This window comes from Zalophus californianus, chromosome 8 (genome assembly GCF_009762305.2).
Source record: "Zalophus californianus isolate mZalCal1 chromosome 8, mZalCal1.pri.v2, whole genome shotgun sequence".
NCBI classification, from domain to species: Eukaryota; Metazoa; Chordata; class Mammalia; order Carnivora; family Otariidae; genus Zalophus; species Zalophus californianus.
In genome coordinates, this window is record NC_045602.1 from 22,633,799 (window position 1) to 22,657,805 (window position 24,007).

Sequence of the window (24,007 nt, forward strand, 5' to 3'; positions counted from 1 at the left end):
GGGCCTGGGATCGAGTTCCGCATCGGGCTCCTTGCTCAGCAGGGAGTCTGCTGCTCCCTCTCCTTCTGCCTCTCCCCCTGCTTGTTCTCTCTCTGTCTCTCTCGCAAATGAATAAATAAAAATCTTAAAAAAAAATTATACAGTATGACCTACTTTAATGTATGTAAGTAATCATAACTGTCACCACAATCAAGATAACATTTCCATCCCTCTGAAAAAATTTTTTGGGTTCCTTTGCAATCCATTCCTTCCTCTACTCCTGTTCCCAGACACCACTGACCTTTTTTCTTTCTAGGATTTTATATAAATGAAATCATGTAGTATGTTCTCTTTTTGCATGATTTTTTTTCACTCAAAATAATGATTTTGGATGAAAATTAATTTTTATTGCTGAACAAAATTTCATTATAGATAACATTATGATTTGTTTAGCCATCTACTTTGATGGATATTTGGGTTATTTTCATTTTGAGGGTATTAAAATGAAGCTGTTATGAACATCCACATACAAGTCTCTGTGTAGAAAAATGTTTTGTTTTGTATTTTCTCTTGATAAATACCTAAGATGGTATTTATTTACTAAGATTTACCATCTTAGGTTGATTGGGTCTTATGTCAGGAGTATGTTTACCTTTTTAAGAAATTGCCTGTTTCCCAAATTGGTGGTATTTTATATTCTTACCAGCAGTGTTTGGGAATAAGTCTTTAATTTTAGCCAATTTTATGGGTATATAGTTGTGTTTCATTGTGATTTTAATTTGCATTTCCCTGACGAATAATGATGTAGAACTTCTGTTCATGTGCTTATTGGCCATTCATATATCATCTTCTGGGAAGTGCCTGTTCATATCTTTTGCTCATTTAAAAAAATTGAGCTGTTTGTCTTACTATGGAATTGTAGTATTTTTAAAAACTATATTCTGAGTACAGTTCCTTTGTCTGATAGATGTGTCTTGAATATTTTCTTCCAATCTCTGATTTGCATTTCATTTTCTTGATGGTGTGTTTGAAGACCAACAGTTTTGTTATTTGTTATTTTTATTTTTTTAAAGATTTATTTATGTAGTTTAGAGAGAGGGAAAGGGCAGAGGGAGTGAAAGAATCCTGAAGCAGACTCCCTCTTGAACATGGAGCAGCCCAACTTGGGCTTGATCCCTGGACCCTGAGATCATGACCTGAGCTGAAGCCACTCAACTGACTGAGCCACCTGGGTGCCTTGAAGACCAACAGTTTTATATTCATCATTAAAAATGATTAAAATGTTATTTTTTCCTTTTATGTTTCTTATTTTTGTATTCTATTTGAGAAAACTTTGCCATCCCTAATTGCAAAGATTTTCTGCTTTGTTTTTTTCTAGAAGTTTTCTAGGTTTTACATTTAGGTCTATTGACTTGGTTAGAGTTAATTTTTTGTGGATGGTGTGTTATAAGAGTCAATGTTAATTTCTTTTCATTTTGTATATCCTATTGTTAAGACTTTCCCTATTCAATTGCCTTGGCACCTTGGTCAGAAATTATTTGAACATATATATGTGTGGGTCTGTTTCTAGACTCCTTATTCTGTTCCATTGATGTATATATCTTTTTGCCAATACTAAACTGTCTTGATACTGTGGGATTAGAGTGAGTCTTGAAATCAGATAGGGTAAGTCATCTAGCTCTTTTGTTCTTTTTCAAAATTTGTTTAGTTATTCTAGGTTCTTTGTCTTTTTATATAAATTCTAGAATTAGTTTGTCAATTTCTATAAAAAGAAGCATGCTAGAGTATTGATCAGTATATTGTATTGAATCAGTAGATCAGTTTGGGGAGAATTGCCATTTTAACAATACCGAGTTTTCTGACTTATGAGCATGCTATATTTTTCCATTTATTTAGATCCCTAACTTCTCTGTAAGTTTTCATTATGAAAATCTTGGTTATCTTTTGTTAGATTTGTTTTTAGGTGTTTTTTTATATTATTGTAAATGACACTATTTTTATAAGTTCATTTCTAGTTGCTTGTTGCTATTATCTCAGTCTAGCCACAGGGTTGTCAATTTTGTTGGTCTTTTCAAAGAACCAGATTTTCTCTGTTGTCTCTTCTAATTCATGAATTTCTCCTTTTCATTATATTTTTCCTTCTATTTATTTTGGGTTTACTTTCCCTTTTTAAGGTATCTTAAGATGAAATCTTGTCATTGATTATAGATCTAATTTTCTAATAGGAGTATTTAGAGCTGTGAGTTTCCTTGTAGGTACTGCTTTGGTTGCAATCCACAAATTTTGATGTGTGTATTTTTGTTGTTATTCACTTCAGAATATTTTTGAATTTCTCTTGTGATTTCTTTTTGACCCATGAATTATTTACAAGTAGATTGTTTAATTTCCAGATTTATTTTTTATTTTCGATATACTGTTCTTCTAATATAATTCTGATGTGGTCAGAGAATACATATATGATTTTCATCTTTTTTTTAAGATTTTATTTATTTATTTGACACAGAGAGACACAGCGAGAGAGGGAACACAAGCAGGGGGAGTGGGAGAGGGAGAAGCAGGCTTCCTGTGGAGCAGGGAGCCCGATGTGGGCCTCGATCCCAGGACCCTGGGATCATGACCTGAGCCGAAGGCAGACGCTTAACAACTGAGCCACCCTGATTTTCATCTTTTTAAGTTTAAAGTTTATGGCCCAGCGTATACTCTGTCTTGCTGAATGCGCAATGTCTACTTGAAAAGACTGTATCCTATAGTTGTTGGATGTAGTGTTCTATAAAGTGAATCTAGAGTAATTTAGCTAATAGTGTTGTTCACATCTTTTGGGTCTTTCCTGAATTTTTGTCTAGTTCTACCAATTCCTGAAAGGAGAAGGTCTTAAAATTTTCTACTAAGACTGTAGAATTGTCTGTTTTTTTGTTTCAATTCTATCAGTTTTGCTTTGTGTACTTTGAGCCTCTATTACTAGACACATGCAATGAGTAATTATGTCTTTGTGATGATTTGTTACTTTTATCATTATGGAGTGTCCCTTTATATCTCTGGTGATACTCTTGTCTTAAAGTCTGTTGTATCTGGTATTAGAATAGCCACTGCAGCCTTGTTGTGTTTGTCGATTGTGTGGTATAAATTTTTTCATCCATTTATTTCCAATCTATATATGTCTTTATATTGAAAGTTTGGGGGCACCTGGCTGGCTCAGTCAGAAGAGCATTTGACTCTTGATCTTGGAGTCTGAGTTCAAGCCCCACATTGGGTATAGAGATTACTTAAATAAATAACAATTAAAAAAAAAGAAAAGAAATTGTGCCTCTTGTAGGCACAATATACAGTTAGTAGACCCTTGAACAACACAAGGGTTAGGGATGTTGACCCCAACACGGTTGAAAATCCTCATATAACTTTTGACTTCCCCAAAACTTAACTACTGATAGCCTCCTGTTGGCTGGAAACCTTACTGATAACATAAACAGTTGATTAACACATATTTTTTATGTTATATATTATATACTACGGTGTTCTTACAATAAAGTAAGCTAGAGGAAAGAAAATACTAAAATTACCAGGAAAAGACATTTACAATACTGTACTGTATTTATCAAAAAAAATCCATGTATAAGTGGACCCATATAGTTCAGACCCATGCTGTTCCAGGGTCAACTGTATTAGAATATTGCTTTTTTATTCACTCTTGAACAGCCTCGGACTTTTTAACTAGAGTGTTGAGCTCATAAACATTTAATTATTGATATGGTTGGATTTAAGTCTGCCATTTTATTTTGTGTTCTCGTACCCAGTGTTATATCTTATTTTAAATTATTTGAATATTTGGTGTCCAATTTTAGTTTATTGATTTTTGAATCTTTCTTTTTCTTTTTCTTTTTTTTCTCTTTCTCTTGTGTGTAGTGGTTGCTTTAGGAAGTACAATATACGTACCTGTTGTTTCATAGGCTACTTAGAGTTAATATACTACCACTTTGCTTAAATGTAGATGCCTCACAACCATGGAGATTCCTTAACCCCCTGCCTGCTGACCATTAAGTTATAGCTGTCATATGTATCACATCTACATATATTGAAAACCTTACCAGATAATGTTAAAATTTTGTTTTAGAGGGTTTTGTTGTTGTTGTCATTGTCGTTGTTAATATATTTACCCAGCTTTTTACCATTTCTTTTGCTTTTTCTTCATTCCTAAAAATCCAGATTTCTCTCTGGTATCATTTTCCTTCATCATATCTGGAATAATTTCCATTAGCATTTCTCATAGAGCAGGTCTGCTGACAACAAATTTTCTTGTTTTTTTAAATTTTTTTTATCTGAAGAAGTAGGTCTCAGGGATATTTTCACTGAGTATAGAATTTTAGATTGACAAGTCTTTTGTCTCAGGATTTTAAAGATGTTACACTGTCTTCTGTTCTCCTTGGTTTCTGTTGAGAATTCTGTGATCTTTCAAACCATTGTTCTTTATATGTAACATGTCCTTTTTTTCTAGCTGTTTTCTAGATTTTTCTCTTTTAATATTCGGTTTTGAACATTTTCATTAAGATGTGTCTAGTTGTGTTTTTCTTTGAGTTTATCCTATTGCATGTTTGTTGAGCTCTTAGAATCTGTAAATTTATGTCTCATTCAATTTGGGCGATTTTCCACCATTATTTTTTTCAAATGTATTTTTGTCTCACAGTCTCTTTTTCCTTTTCTGCTGAGCCCATTCTGTCATTATTTCAAATACTGTATTTTTCAGTTCTAAAATTTCAATTCTTTTTTATGATTTCTTTTTTTCTGCTGAGAATTCCTACCTTTTCCTTCACTTCAAGTGTGTTTTCCTTTATTTCATGGAGCATATTTATAATATCTGCTTTTTTTTTTTTTTTTAAAGATTTTATTTATTTATTTGTCAGAGAGAGAGAGCACAAGCAGGGGGAGAGGCAGGCAGAGGGAGAAGTAGGCTCCCTGCTGAGCAAGGAGCCCGATGCAGGACTCAATTCTAGGACTCTGGGATCATGACCTGAGCCAAACGCAGACACTTAACCCACTGAGCCACCCAGGCGTCCCTATAATAGCTGCTTTAAATCTTTGATAGTTCTAACATCTGGATCATTTTGGGGTTGACATTTGTTCATTATCTGTTCCTTTTGGAATTATGCACATTTTCCTGGTTCTTTGTGTGTTGCATAATTTTGGGATTTATTCCCAAGATCGTGAATGTTATTTGTATAGACGTTGGGTCTTTTTAGAATCTTCTGGGAGATCATTGCGGTTTTTATTTTAGCAAGTAACCTGCTTACTGTTCAGACCATAAGTTCTGTCTTGCCTTCTGAGGGCATTGGTTCAATCTTAGTTCCATTCTTTGAGTCTTTGCTGTGTTGGTTTAGGTCTGTCTTGAATAGCTCAGGGGTTTGTCTGAGACTTTTCCAGGTGTTTCAAGTCTTGTTTCATTTCTTCAAGCTTTTGATACATTGGTTTGGGTCTGTCTTTTACTAGCAGTTTAGGGGTTAGTCTGCGACTTGTGCAGTTTGTTCAAATCTTATTTCATTTTTTGAAGCCTTTGCTAAGCTGGTTTGTATGCTCCACACACATATAGTTCATATTAAGCTGTGATTTGTGTGGATTCATACACAGAATTATGGGATCACCTTCTTTGACTGTCTCTTATCCACAGCTCTCTCACACATTTTAGTCTATAGAGGCCCTTTTCCTGGTTTCTCTGGCCAATAAGATAGTTTCTATTGGAATTTAGGCTGCCCATGCTACTCTGCAAATGGGGCCCCCTTATTGCATTGCCACATGTGTGGGAAAACAAACAAAATGGGGAAACACCCCTGTGTGAGTCACTTTTCCCAGTTTTGACTCCTCTCCACAATCCACCTGCTTTGTTTACTTTTCAGAGTCCAGGATTTTTAGTTGTAATCAGCGGGAGGGATGGGCTGTCGTGGCCTCCTAATGCAGCACGGCAGAATCAGGACTTTGCTGTATTAAGTTTGTAATTTTGGATCTCATGTGCAGAGAATGGAAAATCATTCTTCCCTGTTCATAGCATACCGACATCATCAGTCTCTGTTGTTTTTTGTTTTCCCTGTTTCCATTCCTTTCCAGAGACAACCATGTTAGCGAGTTTGATATTTGTCCTTAAATATTTATGAATCCTTGTAAAATAGCTAGTGTTGTTTACATGTATATTTGTTTTTAACTTACCAAATTGACATTAAGTCTTACTCTGTTTCTTCTTTTTTCTTTTAAAGATTTATTTATTTATTTCTGGGGAGAGAGTGTGTGTGCGAGTGTGCATGTGCACTCAGAGGAGGGGCAGAGGGAAAGGGAGAGAGAATCTCAAGGAGACTCAGAGCCTGATGCAGGGCTCGATCTCATAGCCCTGAGATCATGACCTGAGCCGCTGAAACCAAGAGTTGGATGCTTAACTGACAGGGCCACCCAGGCACCCCTGTTTCTTTTTTCATTCAGTAGTATGCTTTTTGGTTATGTTCATGTCTCTATGCGTAGAAACGGTTTATTGCTTCCAACAACTACATAGTATTCCATAGTAGGCATGTATCATATTTTACTTATATATTTTCTTAAGAATGGTCACCTGTGGGGGCACCTGGGTGGCTCAGTCCTAAGCATCGGCTCAGGTCATGATCCCAGGGTCCCTGCTCAGCAGGAAGCCTGCTTCTCCCTTTCCTGCTCCCCCTACTTGTGTTCTCTCTCCCTCTGTCAAATAAATAAATAAAATCTTAAAAAAAAAAAAAAAAGAATGGTCACCTGTGTTAGTTCCATCTCCTTACCACAAACCTCTATGTTATTCTTATCAGCTCTGTCACTAAATGTTATCTTGAATCTGCTAACTACAAAACCTTAGTTCAAGTCCTTATCATCTCTTTTCCATACTGTTACAATAAGCTGCTAACCCTTCTCCCTTTATTCACTTTTCCTCCGTGGGTCATCTTCCATATAGCGTCCAGAGTGACCTTTCTAAGCCATAAACCTAACGCAGGCCTCACACAGATCTTTAACTGGAAAAGGGATGTCTCGAGGTCCTTGGACCACACTTTGAGAACTGCTGCTCCTCTGTGCATTCTGAATGACCTAGAAGATACTTTGTAGTTACTGGGTAATGTTTGTTAACTACATACTGACTGGTCTTAGATTTGGGAATTTGGATCTAGCTGTATACCACACTTCCCTGGCCAGCTTACCTCAGACAAGGTAGCAGCACCCTTCCTTTCACTATGGGAGCTAACAGTCATGTTGCCTAAATAAGACAGGACAGCCCTGACACCATGTTTAGGGAGGCAGCTAAGGGAGAGGGAAGATGGATCAGACTAGGGCCCTACAAACTGTTCTTTTCCTTCTTTGTTCTCAGGGATACTATTTAGTTACTGTCCCTCTGTCAGAGAAATAGGGAGGCCTGGACATACCTGGTTACTGATCCAGGGGATCTTCTAAAGGATCATAGAACACCCTATTACTTTGACTACTTTCTTTTATTTGATCAATCTAGGAAAGAATGCCTGCTTGGGCTGCAGAGTGACCATTAATGTGGACTGCTTTCTCTTATTACAGTGAAGTATAATAATAATTTTATATGTTGCATTTGATCAACCATTGTAATTGTTAGATTACAATCTCAATTCTGTTTTTATTATCAGGCTTCTTAGTTTTTGCATCGGTAACCAACTTGTCTTATGATATAAAATAATTAACAGGAACATTACTCCAGATCCTCCTTTGTGGTATATATATTTGTGTCGTATTAATAGCAGGACCCAGTGCTCCATAAAGGATAATAGTTTCCAGTACACTATCCCTCATGATGACTCCTTAAGTGGCTCATCGTCTGCCTCTTCATGTGAGCCAGTGAGTGATTTTCCACCATCCTTCCGAAAATCGACCTACTGGATGAAGATGAGAAGGGTCAAGCCAGCTGCTGCTTCCCGTGTAGAAGGTACCACTATCTCTGTCTTATTTCAAAGGCAGAGCACTCTCTAGGTAGCTGTTGTAAATGGCTCTTAAACTATTAAGGATCATATATGTGTATCTCACATTTGTGTTAGGCCGCCACATACTATTCAACTTTGTGAACTGCCCTTCTATTTTAGAGTGAAATTCTGCTGATCTTCACTCCTCTAGATTAGGCTGTTTTCAGCCTTTCCTCTTCACAACTTCTTTCTTATTGTTCCAGTTTGATCCTCTGTTGAAGTTTAGGGGCTGGTGTAAGGGTGATTCTGGGTGTAATAGTCTTGGTGGGCATAGTCTCAAGGGTTTTTAGTAACCCTTTATCTGGAACAATTCTTCTACTTCAGTGTTAGCCTTGAATCAAGATCAAAGAAGCACATTGCCTGAAGGCTCTTATTATTCATAGGGAACAATTGATCACTTGGGTGGAGAACAGTAAAAATGGAAAAGTGGAGGTTGAGTGAATTAGTGAAGTTTACCAACTTACCTAAAAATGTCAAAACACTTCTGTGAGGCTTGTGCTCACTGATGATCTTTCTCAATGATGATCTTGTGAATGATGGTTTGAAGGCAGGCCAAGATGTTCACTGGTAAGGCATACTGAGGGTTTTGTTTGTTTCTTTTTGTACGGTATTTCAGGGTCAGGTGGAGTATCAACCAAAGGCAAAAGGAAACCCAGGCAGGAAGAAGATGAAGACTATCGGGAATTTCCTCAGAAGAAGCATAAGCTTTATGGTAAGGGAGTAACTTTGCTCATTCTCTTTCCTTGGGTGCCTGGGCTTTATTCTTTAGAGGTACAAGAGAGATCTTAGGTTTTGGCCCTTGAAGCACTGTTGAGCCCTTTCATTTTTTGGCTCGAATGGCTTCCATCCTGCCTGACTTTACCCATTTTTTCTGTTACAACCTAAGGGAGTCAGTTGGTTGAGGGAGTGGGGCACAGGGTGTTGAGGAGAGGAAGGAAGAGGATTTTGGTAGTAGAGAGGGGGTAGCAAAGTTGACATGTTGGGCTTCAAGTTTCTGTCTTGTGTCAGGGAGGAAGCAACGGCCTAAAACTCAGCCTAATCCCAAATCCCAGGCTCGTCGTATTCGGAAGGAACCACCAGCTTATGCAGCAGGTATGTTTTCTGTTGGAAGCTTTGGGGTATCCAGTTTTCACACCCTGTTTTTGTTGTTGGTTGTGGTGGTTAAGGAATGATGTAGCGAAGAGTTTCAAGGAGGCAGTTATTAGGGGCATGGGTTTGGAGGCTAGTCAGATCCTCGTTGAAGTTTTGGCTCTTAATTGGTTTTCTGGCCTGCCGCCATCTAGTAACTTCTGCAAACTTTGGTTTCCTTGTCTCTAAGTAGGGATAATGAAGGCAGTCAAAATTTTCGTGGAGATTAAATGGGATAAAAACATTTCACAAAGTCTCAGGCACACAGGAAACACTCAGCAAACTGGCTGTTATATATCTCAGTATCTCCTTGTTAATATGCTGCTTTGAAAGTGTTGCCCATTGTTGCTTATACCTCAGTAAAGCTAGAAAAAAGATGTTGCCCAGTTCTCTAAGCCGCTGGGCTTTTGAGTGGTGCTCAGATGGTTTTTATCATGGGAAATTGAGTAGGTGTTTCAGAAACTCCTTACTGACTGAAAAAAGAATTATTTCTAGAAATTATATGCAGCAAGAGTCTTTTCCGCAGGAAGGGAACAAACCACTTTTATGATACTTTTACTAAGTTTCAGGATTGTGCTTTTTGTTTCTAGAGAATTCTACAGATTATGAGGTATTCCTTTTTCTCCTTTATAGGCAGTTTGGAGGAACAGTGGTACTTAGAAATCGTGGATAAAGGCAGTGTCTCCTGTCCTACCTGCCAGGCAGTGGGGAGAAAGACCATAGAGGGCTTAAAGAAACACATGGAGACCTGCAAACAGGTTAGAGATTTTGTGGCCTTTCGTGACAGTTATGATCTTTCCCCATACCTTGGACATCTGTTGCTGTGTCAGGTGCACTGATGACTGTGGAAAAGCAGCAGCATTGTGTTATGAGGAAAACAGGCTTTTGAGTCTGACAGACTTGGGTTTGAATCTTCACTCAGCCACTTACTGGTTGTGTCATTTAGCTTTTTTATGTGTGGACCTCAGTTTTCTCATTTATAAGAGAGAGAAAATAAAAATGAGGGAGAAAATAATTTTGTGCAGCCCCTGAGAGGATAAGAAAGAAATAATACAGGTTAAGTGCCCATCCCATTACTTGGCAAATAATTGGCACTTAGTAAATGGTAATTCTTACTACTTTAAAAATGAGTTGCTTTTACTTTGTCCTTGAGGACATGACATGATGTTGTGGGATTTTGAGATTCACTGACTGTTGAGTTTGGGAAACAAAGGAGATACAGTCAAGAGCATCTGAGTAGGACTTTTTAACATTCTATTTCTTTGTTGAACAGCCTGGCACTGAGCAGTATTTCTTCCTCGTAGGAAATGTTTACTTGTCATCATTGTGGGAAACAGCTTCGTTCACTGGCAGGGATGAAGTATCACGTCATGGCAAATCATAATAGCTTGGTAAGAGTGTCTTCTGTTCCATATGAGCCTGTGTGGTGTTTGCATGTCTTTACATAGATGAGTGTGGATAACCCAGTGGAGGTGGCTAAGGCTCTGGGGCTTTTTAGGGGTGTAAGAACACCCTTTTGATAGAAGAGTTATGCACAATGAAACCTTTGTGGTGGGTATTTGTGTGTTTAGGTTAGCCCCAAAGGTTCGTCTCCTGGAAGATAGAGGCTCTGGACTCTTATTTGCATTGCATTTGCTTCCTTGTCTGTCTAGGAGAAGATGGAGAAAGCAGGAGTCAGATAACTAAGCTTCATGGGCATCGGCTTAGGTGCTAGTCCAGTCCTTGATTCTCCTATGATATCATTTTTTTCTGTATCTGTCTTTTCCATGAATCATCTGCTTGTTTGCTTCTCTTGCTTTCTAGCCCATTTTGAAGGCTGGAGATGAAATAGATGAGCCAAGTGAGAGAGAACGGCTCCGAACAGTTCTAAAGAGACTGGGAAAGCTCAGGTGCATGCGTGAGGTAAGAGCCCAGGGACAGCATCTCCTTCAGCCTGGAGTCTTGAGTCAATGTCTTTCTGTTACTTTTTCTTCCATTTCTCCTCCTTCTCTCTTGTAGACCTGGTTCTGTGTCACCTTGCAGCATAAGAGTGGCTCCTGCTTTTCCAGGTGTTTTGAATTCATGAATAGTTCTTTATTTTTCTTTCTCATCTCCACAAACTTATTTTTCTCCCCTTTTCCTTTGTTCAGAGGGGTTCCTTTAACCACCCGTCTTTAGTGTGATGAAAGGCTCCCAGTAATCTCCCTGTGAGGAGCTTTGGTATTGCTGGGTGTTTGCTACTGGGGCGGAGTTGAGTCACAGACCAGAGAGGAAGGTCTACCACAGAGGAGACACACAGTGCTAGTTTACTGAATGCTGACTAAATTGATTGAATATCACTCTTGGTGGTAGACAGGACAGCTCTTCGGGCAGGAACAAGGGACAGGGAAGGGTCGTGCTAATGGGAATTGTTGGAGAGGGTCTAGCGATGTCAGAGGATCTATTTATATGATGTGGTGGTTGAGTCTTTTGTGGCTGTTGAGAGATCATGTCAAAAGATGTAAGATTATAGTTCAGGCCTCTCTCCTGTGTTCAGAGTTGCTCTAGTAGCTTCACCAGCATCATGGGATATCTGTACCATGTCAGAAAATGTGGCAAAGGGGCTGCAGAGCTGGAGGAGATGACCCTGAAATGTCACCACTGTGGAAAGCCATATAAATCGAAGGCTGGACTTGCGTATCACCTGAGGTCAGAGCATGGGCCTGTGAGTACTGATTACTTTCCAGACCCTGTTTGGGGATCTATTTTGTGGTGACTACTTACCTTTACATCTTCCCATACATCCTTGGTTCCTCATTTGTATCCCCTTTTAATCTTTGAATGCTTTTGTTTTCTCTTGTTTTTCCTTGGTTCTCTTTTTTCTGCCTTTTGAACATAATTAGGTTAGAGAAATGAAAGTTCAATGTTTAATCTGTGCAGAAGTAAACTCGTTATTATATTTTTAAAGCTTAAGGCGTTCCCGTTTAGCTAGAAATTTTGTGGAAATCTCTTTCCAGCTGGTTCTTTCGTCCCAATTTTTTGGTCTTGACATTTTTTTCTTGATTTCTAGGCTTGCCCCACCTCATTTTTTTTTTAGAGTTAAGTTTCAAGGTATAATTTACATATGGTAATTAATATTCACCCTTTTTAGTGTACAGTTGTAAGAGTTTTGACAAATACATACAGTCGGGTAGTCACCACATTCAAGATATAGAACGATTTGTCCACTGATCTATTTTCTGTCCCTATGGTTTTGCTTTTTTCAGGATATCATATAAATGGAGTCATACAATGTATAGCCTTTTGAGTCTGGCTTTCACTTAGCATAACACATTTGAGATTCATCCATGTGTTGCATGTATCATTAATTTATTTCTTTTTATTTCTGTCTAGGATTCCATTGTATGGATGTTTCAGTCTCTTTATCCATTCACCAGTTGAAGAACATTTGGGTTTCCATTTTTTGGCAATTATGAATAAAGCTGCTATAAACATTCACATAAAAGGCTTTTGTGTGAAAATAAATTTTAATTTCTCTTGGGTAAATACTTAGCAATGGGATTGCTAGGTTGAATCATAAATATATGTTTAACTTTATAAGAAACTGCCAAACTGGTTTTCAAAGTGGCTGTGCCATTTTGCATTCTCACTGGCAAAAATGAGAATTCCAGTTTTTTTGTGTCCTTGTCAGGACTTGCTATTGCCAGTGTCATTTTTTTCTTAATCCATCCTGTTAGGTATGCAGTGGTATTTCCCCGCAGTTTAAATTTGCATTTCCCTAATGACTAATGACATTAACCATCCTTTCATGTGCTTATTGGCAATGTGGGTCATTAGTGAAGTGTCTGTCTTCTTCAGTGAAGTGGCCATTGCAATCCTTTTTTTTATTACTGCAGTTTTACTGTCTTACTATGAAGTTTTGAAAATATTCTGAGTTTTTTACGTATTTTGGACGAAAGTCCCTTATCAAATACATGTCTTGTAAATATTTTCTCCCAGCCTTAGCTAGTCTTTTAATTTTTGGACAGTGTTTTTCAAAGAGTAGAATTCTTAATTTTGATAAAGTTCAATTTATCTTTTTTTCCTTTTATGGATAATGCTTTTGTTGTATCTGAGTTACGTTTGCCCAACCCAAGGTACAGTTTTCTATTGCTGCTATAAAAAAAAAGTCACAAAATTAATGGCCTAAACAACACAACTGTATGAACTCAGTTTATTAGGCCACAAGTCCAGGTATAGCACGGCTCAGCTGGCTCCCCTGTGTAGAACCTCACCAGGCTGGCATCAGAGTGTCAAGAGGGCTGTTCCTTTCTGGAGGCTCAAGGGGGAGAATCTCTTTTGAGGCTCATTAAAATTAAGAATTGAGTTCCATGCAGTTGTAGGACCTCATTTCCTTGCTTGCTGTAGGCTAGGAATTGTTCTCAGCTTCTGAAGGCCATCTGCATTCCCTCGCTTGTGGTTCCCTTCATCTTCAAGTCAGCAGGTGTATTGAGTCTCTCTCACGCTCTGAATCTCTCCTGCCTTTTCTTCTGTCACACCTCTCTTACTTAAGGTCAACTGATTTTGGACTTTAAAAATTAGATCTACGGAGTACCTTCCCATCAGCATGTAGATTAGTGTTTGGTTGAATAGCTGATGACTGTAGCCTAGCCAGGGTGACAAAAAACCATCATACCCAGGATTACAAAAATTTCCTCCCTTGCTTTCTTCTAGAAGTTTTACAGTTATATGGTCTACATTTGATTCATTTTCAGTTAATTTTTATATGTAGTATGAGATACGGGTTGAGGTTCATGTCTTTGCACTCGGCTGTGTCTTGACCTTTAACCACTTTGACTTATTAAGACCATATCCGAAAAAGTTTTTTTTAACCAACAAAATATTCAGTAAGGTGGTGGAGCTTTATGCTAATGGTTAGCAAGCTTGTAAATAGCTTTTGATACTTAGAGCAGGAAGGATAGCCTTTAATCATTGGCTCTGATGGAAGCCACTTCTCAGGGCCGTGTTTTGCTATGTCTCATTCTTGCAGATCTCATTCTATCCAGAGTCAGGACAACCAGAGTGCTTAAAGGAGATGAGCCTGGAGCCAAAGAGTGGGGGTCGAGTTCAGAGGCGTTCTGCCAAGATAGCTGTATACCACCTGCAGGAGCTGGCTTCTGCTGAACTGGCCAAGGAATGGCCTAAGAGGAAGGTGCTTCAGGATTTGGTACCTGATGATCGGAAGGTAAAGTAGAAACTTAGAACCGTGTCTGATACTGTGCTTCCTGTATACGGAAAAGTTATTGCACTTGACTACATGATAAATGATATTTTGCTTCTTTATTCTTAGAAATGGAACATGTCTGATCCAGCTTCAATGTTTGGATTCATGTGGGTCCTAGAGAGACAGTCTGTTTCAGAAGTTTCTTAAGGAACCCTCTTAATTTTAGACTATTTCCAGAGGGAACCGGAATTCCCAGATTAGTTTTTTGCCTAGTCGTTGCCCAGTGTGTTTCCACTTTGTTAGTAGTTTATATTTAGTTTAGATAAATGCTTTCAACTTGTTTTTCTAGCCAAAGAACACTCCCTACCCACTCTGTTTTCCAAATGAAAGCTTATATAAAACACCAGTATGTAAAATAACCAAAAACGGAGTCACTCTGAATAACTAGGGGTAGTGAGCCCAAAGCCTTGTCTGCTTGGCCTACTCCTTGATACTTTTATCATTCCCTCCATGTACTTCTGCAGGGTGTAGGACCCAGCTTGGAAGCCTTTGGTTTAAAATAGATCATAGACCAGAGGAACATTATTTGGCCAAGAGGAGACAAGAGGTATATGACTTACGGGAGTAGTCAAGGGAAGGGATTGGGAGGATATACAGTGAGAATTAAGATTAGAGCTAAGGACCTATTACTCTCCATGGTATGGACAAGAACAGTTTAGATTTGGCTTAGGGCTTAGACTCATGTGAGAGGAATGTCGTATGTTAAAAGAAAATGGGTCAAATTTTAGAAGTTGATACCTCTTACTTGGCCTAAAAATCAGTCCTGCAGGTGTCCAGGGAGTAGGATCCTGTTTTTGACTATCAGAGCAGCCTTTCTTCTTTTAGACTTACTGCTACTTTCTTCCTGCCACAGGCTAAAGTATGTGGTTATCTAAATTCAGTTTAAATGTGAAATTTGTACAGTGATTTGTTTATTGTGATATTGTAGTCCACCTGTTTTCACTGTGCATGGTCTGTGGTAGGGAATTTTACATAAATATTTGTTAGCTCATTGATAAGTTTTGATAGTCTTATCTAGCAGATACTTTCCTAAAATCAGCTGTTTTATATTTTGACATTGTGTTGGCTAAGGGAATTATCATTTTGTTTTTTAAATTAAAAATCTAGGGGTGACTTGGGGTTCAGTCAGTTAAGCGTCTGACCTCTTGATTTCGGCTCAGGTCATGATCTCAGGGTCGTGAGATCAAGCCTTGCGTTGGGTCAGCACTGGATGTGGAGCCTGCTTAAGATTCTCTCTCTCCCTCTCCCTGTGCCGCCCCCCCAATAAAGTAAAATAAAAATTTAATTTGTTTGAATGGATTATACATTCTTGTCATTCAAAAGTCAAAATGGTGATAAACATTGAAATATCTCACTCTCACCCTATCCTTGTTCTATTCTGTCTCCATGGGTTAACCATTCTTACTGGTTTCTTGTGTGTCCTTCCAATGTTGTTGTTTTTTTTCTTTTTTTTTTTGAGAGTTTATTTATTTATTTGACAGAGAGAGGGAGAGAGAGAGCGCACAAGCAGGGGAATAGCAGAGGGAGCTGCAGAAAGAGAGGGAGAAGGAGACTCTCCACTGAGCAGGGAGCCCGATGTGGGTCTCTATCCCAGGACTCTGGGATCACAACCTGAGTTGAAGGCAGATGCTTAACCGACTGAGCCACCCAAGCGCCCCCTTCCAGTGTTTCTTGATACAAATACGAGCAGTATTGTCTAGGAAAAACTCTTGTGTTTTCCTTTACTCTCACACTACTGCACACTTAAACTTCTGACACCAGGTATGTGGGTTTTTCCTACATCAATTTTCTAACACCATCTGGGTGTCCTACAAATAATTCAGTTCTGACACTATCTCCTTGGAGTTGGTGTCAGATCCTACAAGTTAAGGGCTCAGTCCCACAGGACTGCTCCGATTTCAGATGCCAGTCACAAGTCTCAGGTTGTCACCTGTACTTCTGACTGATTTGGCTATAAATTGGTGTTCCCATAACCCCGTCCTTGGTTTTGATGATTTGCTAGAATGGCCCACAGAATTCAGGGAAACTTGCTTACTGGTTTGTTATAAAGGATATAATAAAACCTACAGATGAACAATCAGATGAAAAATAGAGTGAGGTCTGGAAGAGTCCCAAGCATAGGACCTCCTGTCCCTGTGGAGTTGGGGGTACATCACCCCCTGGGCACATATATATGCTCATCAATCCAGAAGCTCTCTGAACCCCATAATTTTGGGATTTTTATGGAGGCTTCATCATGTCGGCATGATTGATTAACTCCATTTCTAGCTCCTTTCCCTGTCCAGAGAATGGGGAATGGGTCTGAAAGTTCCAAGCTTCAAGTCATGGCTTGGTCTTTCTGGTGACTAGCCCCCTACCCAGGAGTCTACCAAGAATTGGGGGATTATGAAAAGGGATTATGAGCTCTGTGTCAAATACTGGTATTACTCTGGAACTTAGGAGTTTTAGGAGCTCTCTGTCAGGAACCAGGGTCAAAAATGAAGTACTAACAGGAACTGAGGGCAGAGACCAATATATATTTTTTATTATTTCACAAATATATATTCCTTTTTGAAAAACTTTTTATTTGGAAATAATTTTAGACTTGCAGAGCCATTGCAAAATTAGTACAGAGTTCCCATATGCTCTTTACCTGGCTTCCTCTAAGGCCAGTATCCTACATAACCAATAACATAGGATCCCATCAGGATCCCGTAATAAGATACCATCAGGATCTCACATTTAATTCTCTTTACTGTGTATCCTTAGTTTCTTCCCATCTGTTATAATTCTTCTGGCTTTTTTTTTTTTTTTTTTTTTTGTCTTTTGTGCTCTTGATACTTTGAAGAGGACGGGCTGGTTATTTTGTAGAATATCTCTAATAGGGATTTGTCTAGTGTTTTCTTGAGATTAGATTGAGGGTCCTATGTTTTTATCAAGAATACCACTGAAGCAGTGTTGGCCCTTCTCAGTGCACCGTATCAGGAGGTATATGATATTGATGTGTCTTTTTATGGGTGATAACTTTGATCACTTGATGAGGATGTGTTGTCCAGTTTTCTCCAAGGCAAAATTACAGTTTTCCCCCTTGTAATTAGTGAATATTTTGTGGGGGATTGACACTATACAACCACCCTTATCTTATCATACTTCTGCCCACTTAACGTAGCATCCATGACTGCAACAATTATTATTATGGTTGTTTGCCTAATGATGTTTAGTATTTCCATTATTTCTTCCACAGTTATTAATTGGAATTCTGTCAGAAAGATACGTCCTTTTCTTCTATTAATCTGCTTATATCAGTATGGACTCATGGATATTTTATTGTAGCATTATAATACAATGCTGTTATTTTTGTTAATTTTGTGGCTCAAATTGTCCCAGAGTTGGCCATCAAGAGCTCTTCCGAGTGGGCCCCTATGTCTTTTTGACATGCCTCTATCATTTTTTTGAATACTTTTTTACTTTTGGACACCATGAGATGCTGTAGGGTCATCTCATATATTCCCTGCCCTAGCCCTGGAATCAACCATTTCTCCAAGGAATCCTGATTTCTTTTATTGGAGAATATATTTAAAAACCAAGATTTGAATGCTAGGTGTATTCATTCCTGCTGGGTGTTATTGCTTCTGGGCCCTCTTGGTGGATAGAGCTAGGGTGTGTGTGTGTGTGTGTGTATCCAAGGGTGCATATGTATATGCATATACATATATATGTATATTCATGGGTCATACACACACTCTGTGTTCATTTTTTTTTTTTTTAAGATTTCATTTATCCTTTTGAGAGAGTGAGGGAGCGGGTGAGGGGAGGAGCAGAGGGAGAGGGACAAGCAGACTCCACTCTGAGTGCAGAGCAAAACGTGGGATTTGATCCAGGACCCTGAGATCATGACCTGAGCTGAAATTTAAGAGTTGGATGCTTAACTGACTGCACCACCCAGGCTCCCCCTCTCTTGTGTTCATTTTTATGTCTCTCTATCTGTATACATATTTAAGGCTGTGATACCTTCAATTCCAGTCCAACACCGCAAGTTTCATTTTTTTTTATAAAGATTTTATTTATGTGAGAGAGAGAGAATGAGAGCTAGAGAGCACGAGAGGGAAGAGGGTCAGAGGGAGAAGCAGACTCCCCGCTGAGCGGGGAGCCCGATGTGGGACTCGATCCCGGGACTCCAGGATCATTCTTGTCTTCCTCTGTGCTTATTTGTAACTCCTTCTCCAACAGTGAGAGACCTGGCTCTCATTGTGTACAATATATTTACTTATTTGCTTAGCCCTAGTATAACATAGTTTTACAGTTGTTAACCCATACCCCTGTCAAAACAGATTTCCTAACTAGAGAACAGTATTTGTTCCAGTTCTTTTCATCTTTGGCCTTATACTATATAATCAGAGTATTATTTTATAGTTACTTAGATTGGCCCCCCCTTTCATTCGGTTTCGCATTTGTAATCTTTAGGTTCATATGTTACTCTTGTTACATTTTGGGTTCCCTGTATGTCCTGTTTAATTGAAAGTAGTCATTTATCTTGGGGGTGTGTGAAACGTTACCATAGTTCTAAAAGTCAGACCTGTATTAAAGGTCTTCTTAGAGAAGGGCCACTGGTCTCTTCCCAGTCGTCCTGTTCTTAGTACCCTTTTATTTCCATCCTGTTCCCACCCTGCTCCCCGCAAAGATCACCACACTCAGTAGTTTCTGGTTTATCCTTCTTAGGTTTTTATGGGATGGATGGCCAGATTTTTTTTTTTTTATGTTATGTTAATCACCATACATTAATGCGTTTTTTCTTATATTCTTTCCTTTCTTACATAGGTACTTTTTTTGTACTTCGCTCTATTTCACTTAAAAGTATATCCTGGAAATCACTCCATATGTGTTCATTGAGATTATTCTCATTTCTTTTTTTTATAGCTGCATAAATATGATAGTTTATTGTATGAATATAATAGTTTTTGTAAATATTCTGCTATCACTATAAAAGGATTTTAGATGGACACATATACACTAGCTGCAGAGGAGAGGAGGTGCTTATAAATAAAGCCAGCTCTGTGCTCTGACTCCTTTTATAGATTTGCCAGAGTTTCTTTAGGGTGCCTTCCTTACTTCCCCTTAAATTCAATGGGCTTTGGTTCTGTTTTTCTGTCTCAGTATCTGTTTCAGATACTTATTTTTTTCAAGCAGGAGGATCGTTTACTCACTGGAAATATAGCTATTACCTGTGGTGGACTTTGTAAGAACTGTCTCTCCTGGTGCTAGCTGTCTCTTTTCTGGAAACTACAGTTGCAGTTTTAAGAAGAGACTAACTTGTGTCAAAAAGCACATGAAGGCGAGCGTGAGGAATAGTTAATTCTACTTGGGCAGTAGAAGGAAAGATCGTGTGTTCCATCCCCAGAGTTCTCTCACATCTTTGTTTTAGGTTGAACCTCAGTGTTTTTGTTTGAATTTTTAAAATACCAAAAATTGGGGTGCCTGGGTGGCTCGGTTGGTTAAGCGTCTGCCTTTGGCTCAGGTCATGATCCCAGGGTCCTGGGATTGAGCCCTGCTTTGATTCCAGGGAGCCCGAGCAGGTAGCCTGCTTCTCCATCTCCCTCTGCCCCCTCCCCCTGCTTGTGCTCTCTCACTATCTCTGTGTCTCTCTCTCAAATAAATAAATAAAATCTTAAAACAAAACAAAACAAATTAACATGACACCTTTGAAGAAAAAGGAGAAGTGCAGAGGAGCAGGGAAAAAACATTAAAACCACTCAAAATTCTACCACCCAGAGACAACTGCTGTTAACATGTTCATTTATAGCCTTCTAGCCTTTTCCCCATCTACATATATTTCTTTTGGATGTATTACAAATGTGTGTGTATATGTGTACCCTGTAAGTATACATAGGATAAGTATATTTTATATACAGTACATATTTGTATCCCTGTCTTTTTTGTAACAAGTGTTTTACCTGTGTAAATGCTCTGTCATTAAGCTTTTTCAAACTATAGATGAAGTGCTATATCTGAAAGTCTCCTGCCCTCTGTTAAAAGTCAGACTATCCTAAGATTAAACAATAGACAATTGTACTTACCAGTTTCAGGTAAATTTGTATTTAAAGGTCTTACATACTACAATTTTCTGTGTATGAAACTATGCTTGTTAAACTCCAGAATTATGTAACCTGAAGAGTTGGGTGTGAAACTTTTGGGGTATTTTGGTTGGAAATTGGAGTCCTCCAATAAAATGTTTCTTGTCTTGTAGTTAAAATATACTCGCCCTGGGCTACCTACCTTCAGCCAGGAAGTCTTACACAAATGGAAGTCAGATATCAAGAAATATCATCGCATTCAGTGCCCTAACCAGGTGGTTCTTTCTCATTCATTTATTCAGTAAATGTTTTCAGACTTGTTTCAGTTGTTTATTCCATCATGATGAAGTACCTGAACCTCAGTGGTTTAAAACATCAAGTATTGTATTTGTTCAGAATTCTATAAATCACTCATTCTGCCAGGGCTCAGAGAACATTCTCCTGTTGTACATGGCACCCGCTGGGATCACTCATGGGTGGTATTTAGCTGCAAGCTTGGATGGGACCTCAGTGTCCAAGATGGCTTCTGTGGAACTAATTTGGCTGGGAGCTCGGCTCTCCACACGGCCTCTCTCCATCAGAGTATAGTGGGTTACCAGCAGGGTACGTGGCAACTGGCTCCTGAGTATCCCAAGAACGTGAAGGTGGAAGCTGCAGATCTCTTAAGGCCTAGCTTCAGAATCTGTTCAGCATCATTTCCATGGCATTCTGTTGGTCAGAGGAAACAGGGTTCACCCAGATTCAAAGGGAGGGTAAGTAGACTCCACTTCTCACAGGGAAGAGTGGCAGAGAATTTCCAGCCTTCTTAACCTACCACAGCTATATATGCAGTACTTGGGGAAGGAGCAGATGCTCAAATAGGAGACACATTTGTACTGAAGAAGGCAGATTAGAAAAAATCTTACTGTGCAATTTTCTGTTTCTCTAAGTGTCAGAGAAAAAGTCCCGGGGAAGAGAATATCTCCAGCTTTTCTAAACAGCTTGTTCACTTTTTTTTTTCTTTAAACCTATCCTTGGTTTTCTCTTTTTGCTTTTGCGGCTTATGTGTGAATTCTTTCCCTTTTTGGTTTGCAGTGTAATTTATTGGGCTTCTCCCTCCAAACGTACGGTTGGTCAGGGTAAACGACCGATTGCTAAGAGAAGGATGAGGTTTGGTATGATCTTCACGTTATTTCTTCTTCTCTTTTTCAGGGTTGTGAGGCTGTCTACAGTAGTGTATCGGGCCTTAAAGCTCACCTGGGCTCTTGTACCTTGGTTTGTAACTTTCTGAACAATTTATCTTAACGTGACCTCTAAAATAGTCTGATATGGAAGAGAATTCAGTTTAGGTGAACAGCTAGTTGTCCTGTTTGCTGTTATCTTCCAGAGGCTGATTTAGTTTTTTATGTCCTAAAGATTCTTGGTTTGTTTCTGGGTGGGATGCCGGGATATGTCCAAGATACAGAAAAAGCCAACATAGCCTTAAATCTTACCAATTAAAGAATTTGGAGAAAAATAATATTAATTCTGACCCTCTACCAGGGATTTAACTTCTTCCACCTGAGCCTCTCCTGCCTTGGGCCTGCCCTGTCTTCTTGGGCCTTAAACTTTCTAGAATCAACTTACATGTGCTTAGCTGGATTGATGAAGACCCTCTAATCCCATCTGAATTATACTGGCCTCTGGGGATGAGAAGTAGGCTCTCTCTGTGGGTGTCAGGCAGACAGCTGTTCACCTCACTGAATCTTTTCTGTGTTGACCCAGGTGCCCTACAACCCACAGCTGTGGGGACTGCTGCCACTTTTTAATTCCATTCAGAAATATCTCTTGACACAAAATGAACACCACGGACACTCAGAGCCTCAGGAGGGGAGAGAAGTCTCAGTTCAAGGCAGCATGGGAGTGTAGGCATCCAAACCAGATCTTTCCAGGAATACTAAGGAGTTTGTCATCATGATCTTAGTGTCTGAGCCCTTCAACTAGGTGTTATGGATGATACTTCTTTAATTTTGGATGTCCAAGGCACTCTTTGGAGCAGTGGATTATAGTGGGAAGAATTATATACATTGGTGCCTCTGGTGAACTTCAGGAGTTTGATAATTTGGGAAGAGGAACCAAGAGAACCTGGAAGTGAAGTGACAGAAACAAGGGAAGATAGAAAAGTATGTTACGTTCTATAAGACAAGTAGGAGAACTTCAGGTTGAGTTGAGGGGGTGGGGGTATTACGTATAGAATTATTTTAGGATAGATTTATAGTAGTGATTGTCTGGCCCAATCTGGTTTTCCTAAATATATTGCTGTTTTGGATTTTCTTCCTTCTTACCTTTGCTGAAGTAAAATCCCCTTTTCTCATCTCTAATGATCCCCACACATGACCCAGGTATGTGTTCCTGAATTTACCAGTAATTCCCTTTTCTTTCTCTCTTGAAAACAGGGAAACTTTGTGGCTGGAAAATACAAGTGTCTTCTGTGTCAAAAAGAATTTGTGTCAGAGAGTGGTGTCAAGTATCATATCAACTCTGTCCATGCCGAGGTGAGGTCCCTGCGAGCCCATGTTTTTGTGATCCTCTGGAACCCATACATATGCCCCAAGAAAGGAGCATTTTGTGTGTTTTTATGGGCTAGGACTGTTGAGGAAAGTAACTCGAAAGTGGTTACCAGAGATGGAGTTAAAATACTTCGTAAAATTAGAGGCATAATTATATTTTTCTGTGAAAGCATTTGAGCTCACTGTAAGTGTGAGCATCCCTGAGCTCTTCTGGTTCTTTTAAATTCAGTTAAATCAGGCATTTGGGCACAAGGCTGAATTTATACTTTTGGAATTCTTGTTTTATAGGCATCTCTATGCTTCTGTTTTCTCCTATTCTAATGTCTTTGAGCAACCGGTTTTTAATGTTGTTTCAAATACTGCAGAGAAACAACTATAAAGGGCATTAGTGAGACAACTGGAGAAATTGGAATACTGACTCATTAAATAATAGTAATGAGTCAGTGTTCATGTTCCCAGACGCGATCACTGTATTGTAGTTGTGCAGAAGAATGCCCTTGTTCTTAGGCAGATCTATGCCGGTTTTTAGGGATGAAATAAGTCTGCAGATAACTTGCAAATGGTTCAGCAAAAGGACGAAAAGAAGGAAAAAAGGGAAGAGAAGTTAACCATAGTAAATCTAGGGTTCATTAAACTTTTCTTAAGGTTTGTAAATATTCAAAATTACAGAATCAATTCTGTATAAAAATGCTTTAAGGTTCAGAAAGTCAAGAGTTTTCTCTTAGGACAAGTTTTTAGTAATACAGGTGAATAGAGAAATTGTTTCCTGTATAATTAAATACCTGTGTTGCAAAAGCTAAAGGAGTAGAGTGTGCGTTCTCTTGGAAGATCTTACTGTAGAAACTATTGTTGCCTGATAAGGAAAAAGAGCAAGCGCCTTTAGCTGTTCTCTGCCCTCCCATTTAATAGTTCTTAACAACGTGGGCTGTAGTTAGTGTCATCAGGTGTGGTCCCTGTTGTTTTACAGGCTTAAGCTTTGGGAATCCCTTTCTATATCTGAGATTTCTTCTGGAAGGCAGTCCTATCTTTTTTACAATAATAGGGTACCTTTTTATACCTCAGGAATTATTTAAAAGATAATTAATCTCCTGACAGAATCTGGCCTTTATGTAGTCAACCTGTTTCTCC

The 24,007-nt window shown here is 38.8% G+C and overlaps 1 protein-coding gene across 4 annotated transcripts in view; it reads left to right on the forward strand.

Annotated features, from left to right (window-relative positions):
- The window catches only part of ZNF512 (zinc finger protein 512), a 31,330-nt gene that overhangs the window by 3,101 nt on the left and 4,222 nt on the right, over positions 1-24,007 (forward strand). For 2 of the 4 annotated variants that reach the window (XM_027621982.2, XM_027621985.2), the window contains 11 exons: positions 7,734-7,918; positions 8,569-8,664; positions 8,961-9,044; positions 9,714-9,838; positions 10,385-10,471; positions 10,884-10,982; positions 11,596-11,763; positions 14,068-14,262; positions 20,525-20,626; positions 21,543-21,605; positions 22,766-22,864. In XM_027621982.2, coding sequence (XP_027477783.1) covers positions 7,734-7,918; positions 8,569-8,664; positions 8,961-9,044; positions 9,714-9,838; positions 10,385-10,471; positions 10,884-10,982; positions 11,596-11,763; positions 14,068-14,262; positions 20,525-20,626; positions 21,543-21,605; positions 22,766-22,864 — 1,303 coding nt within the window. The remainder of the gene's footprint in view (positions 1-7,733; positions 7,919-8,568; positions 8,665-8,960; positions 9,045-9,713; positions 9,839-10,384; positions 10,472-10,883; positions 10,983-11,595; positions 11,764-14,067; positions 14,263-20,524; positions 20,627-21,542; positions 21,606-22,765; positions 22,865-24,007) is intronic. The other 2 variants (XM_027621983.2, XM_027621984.2) reach the window with 1 other exon arrangement.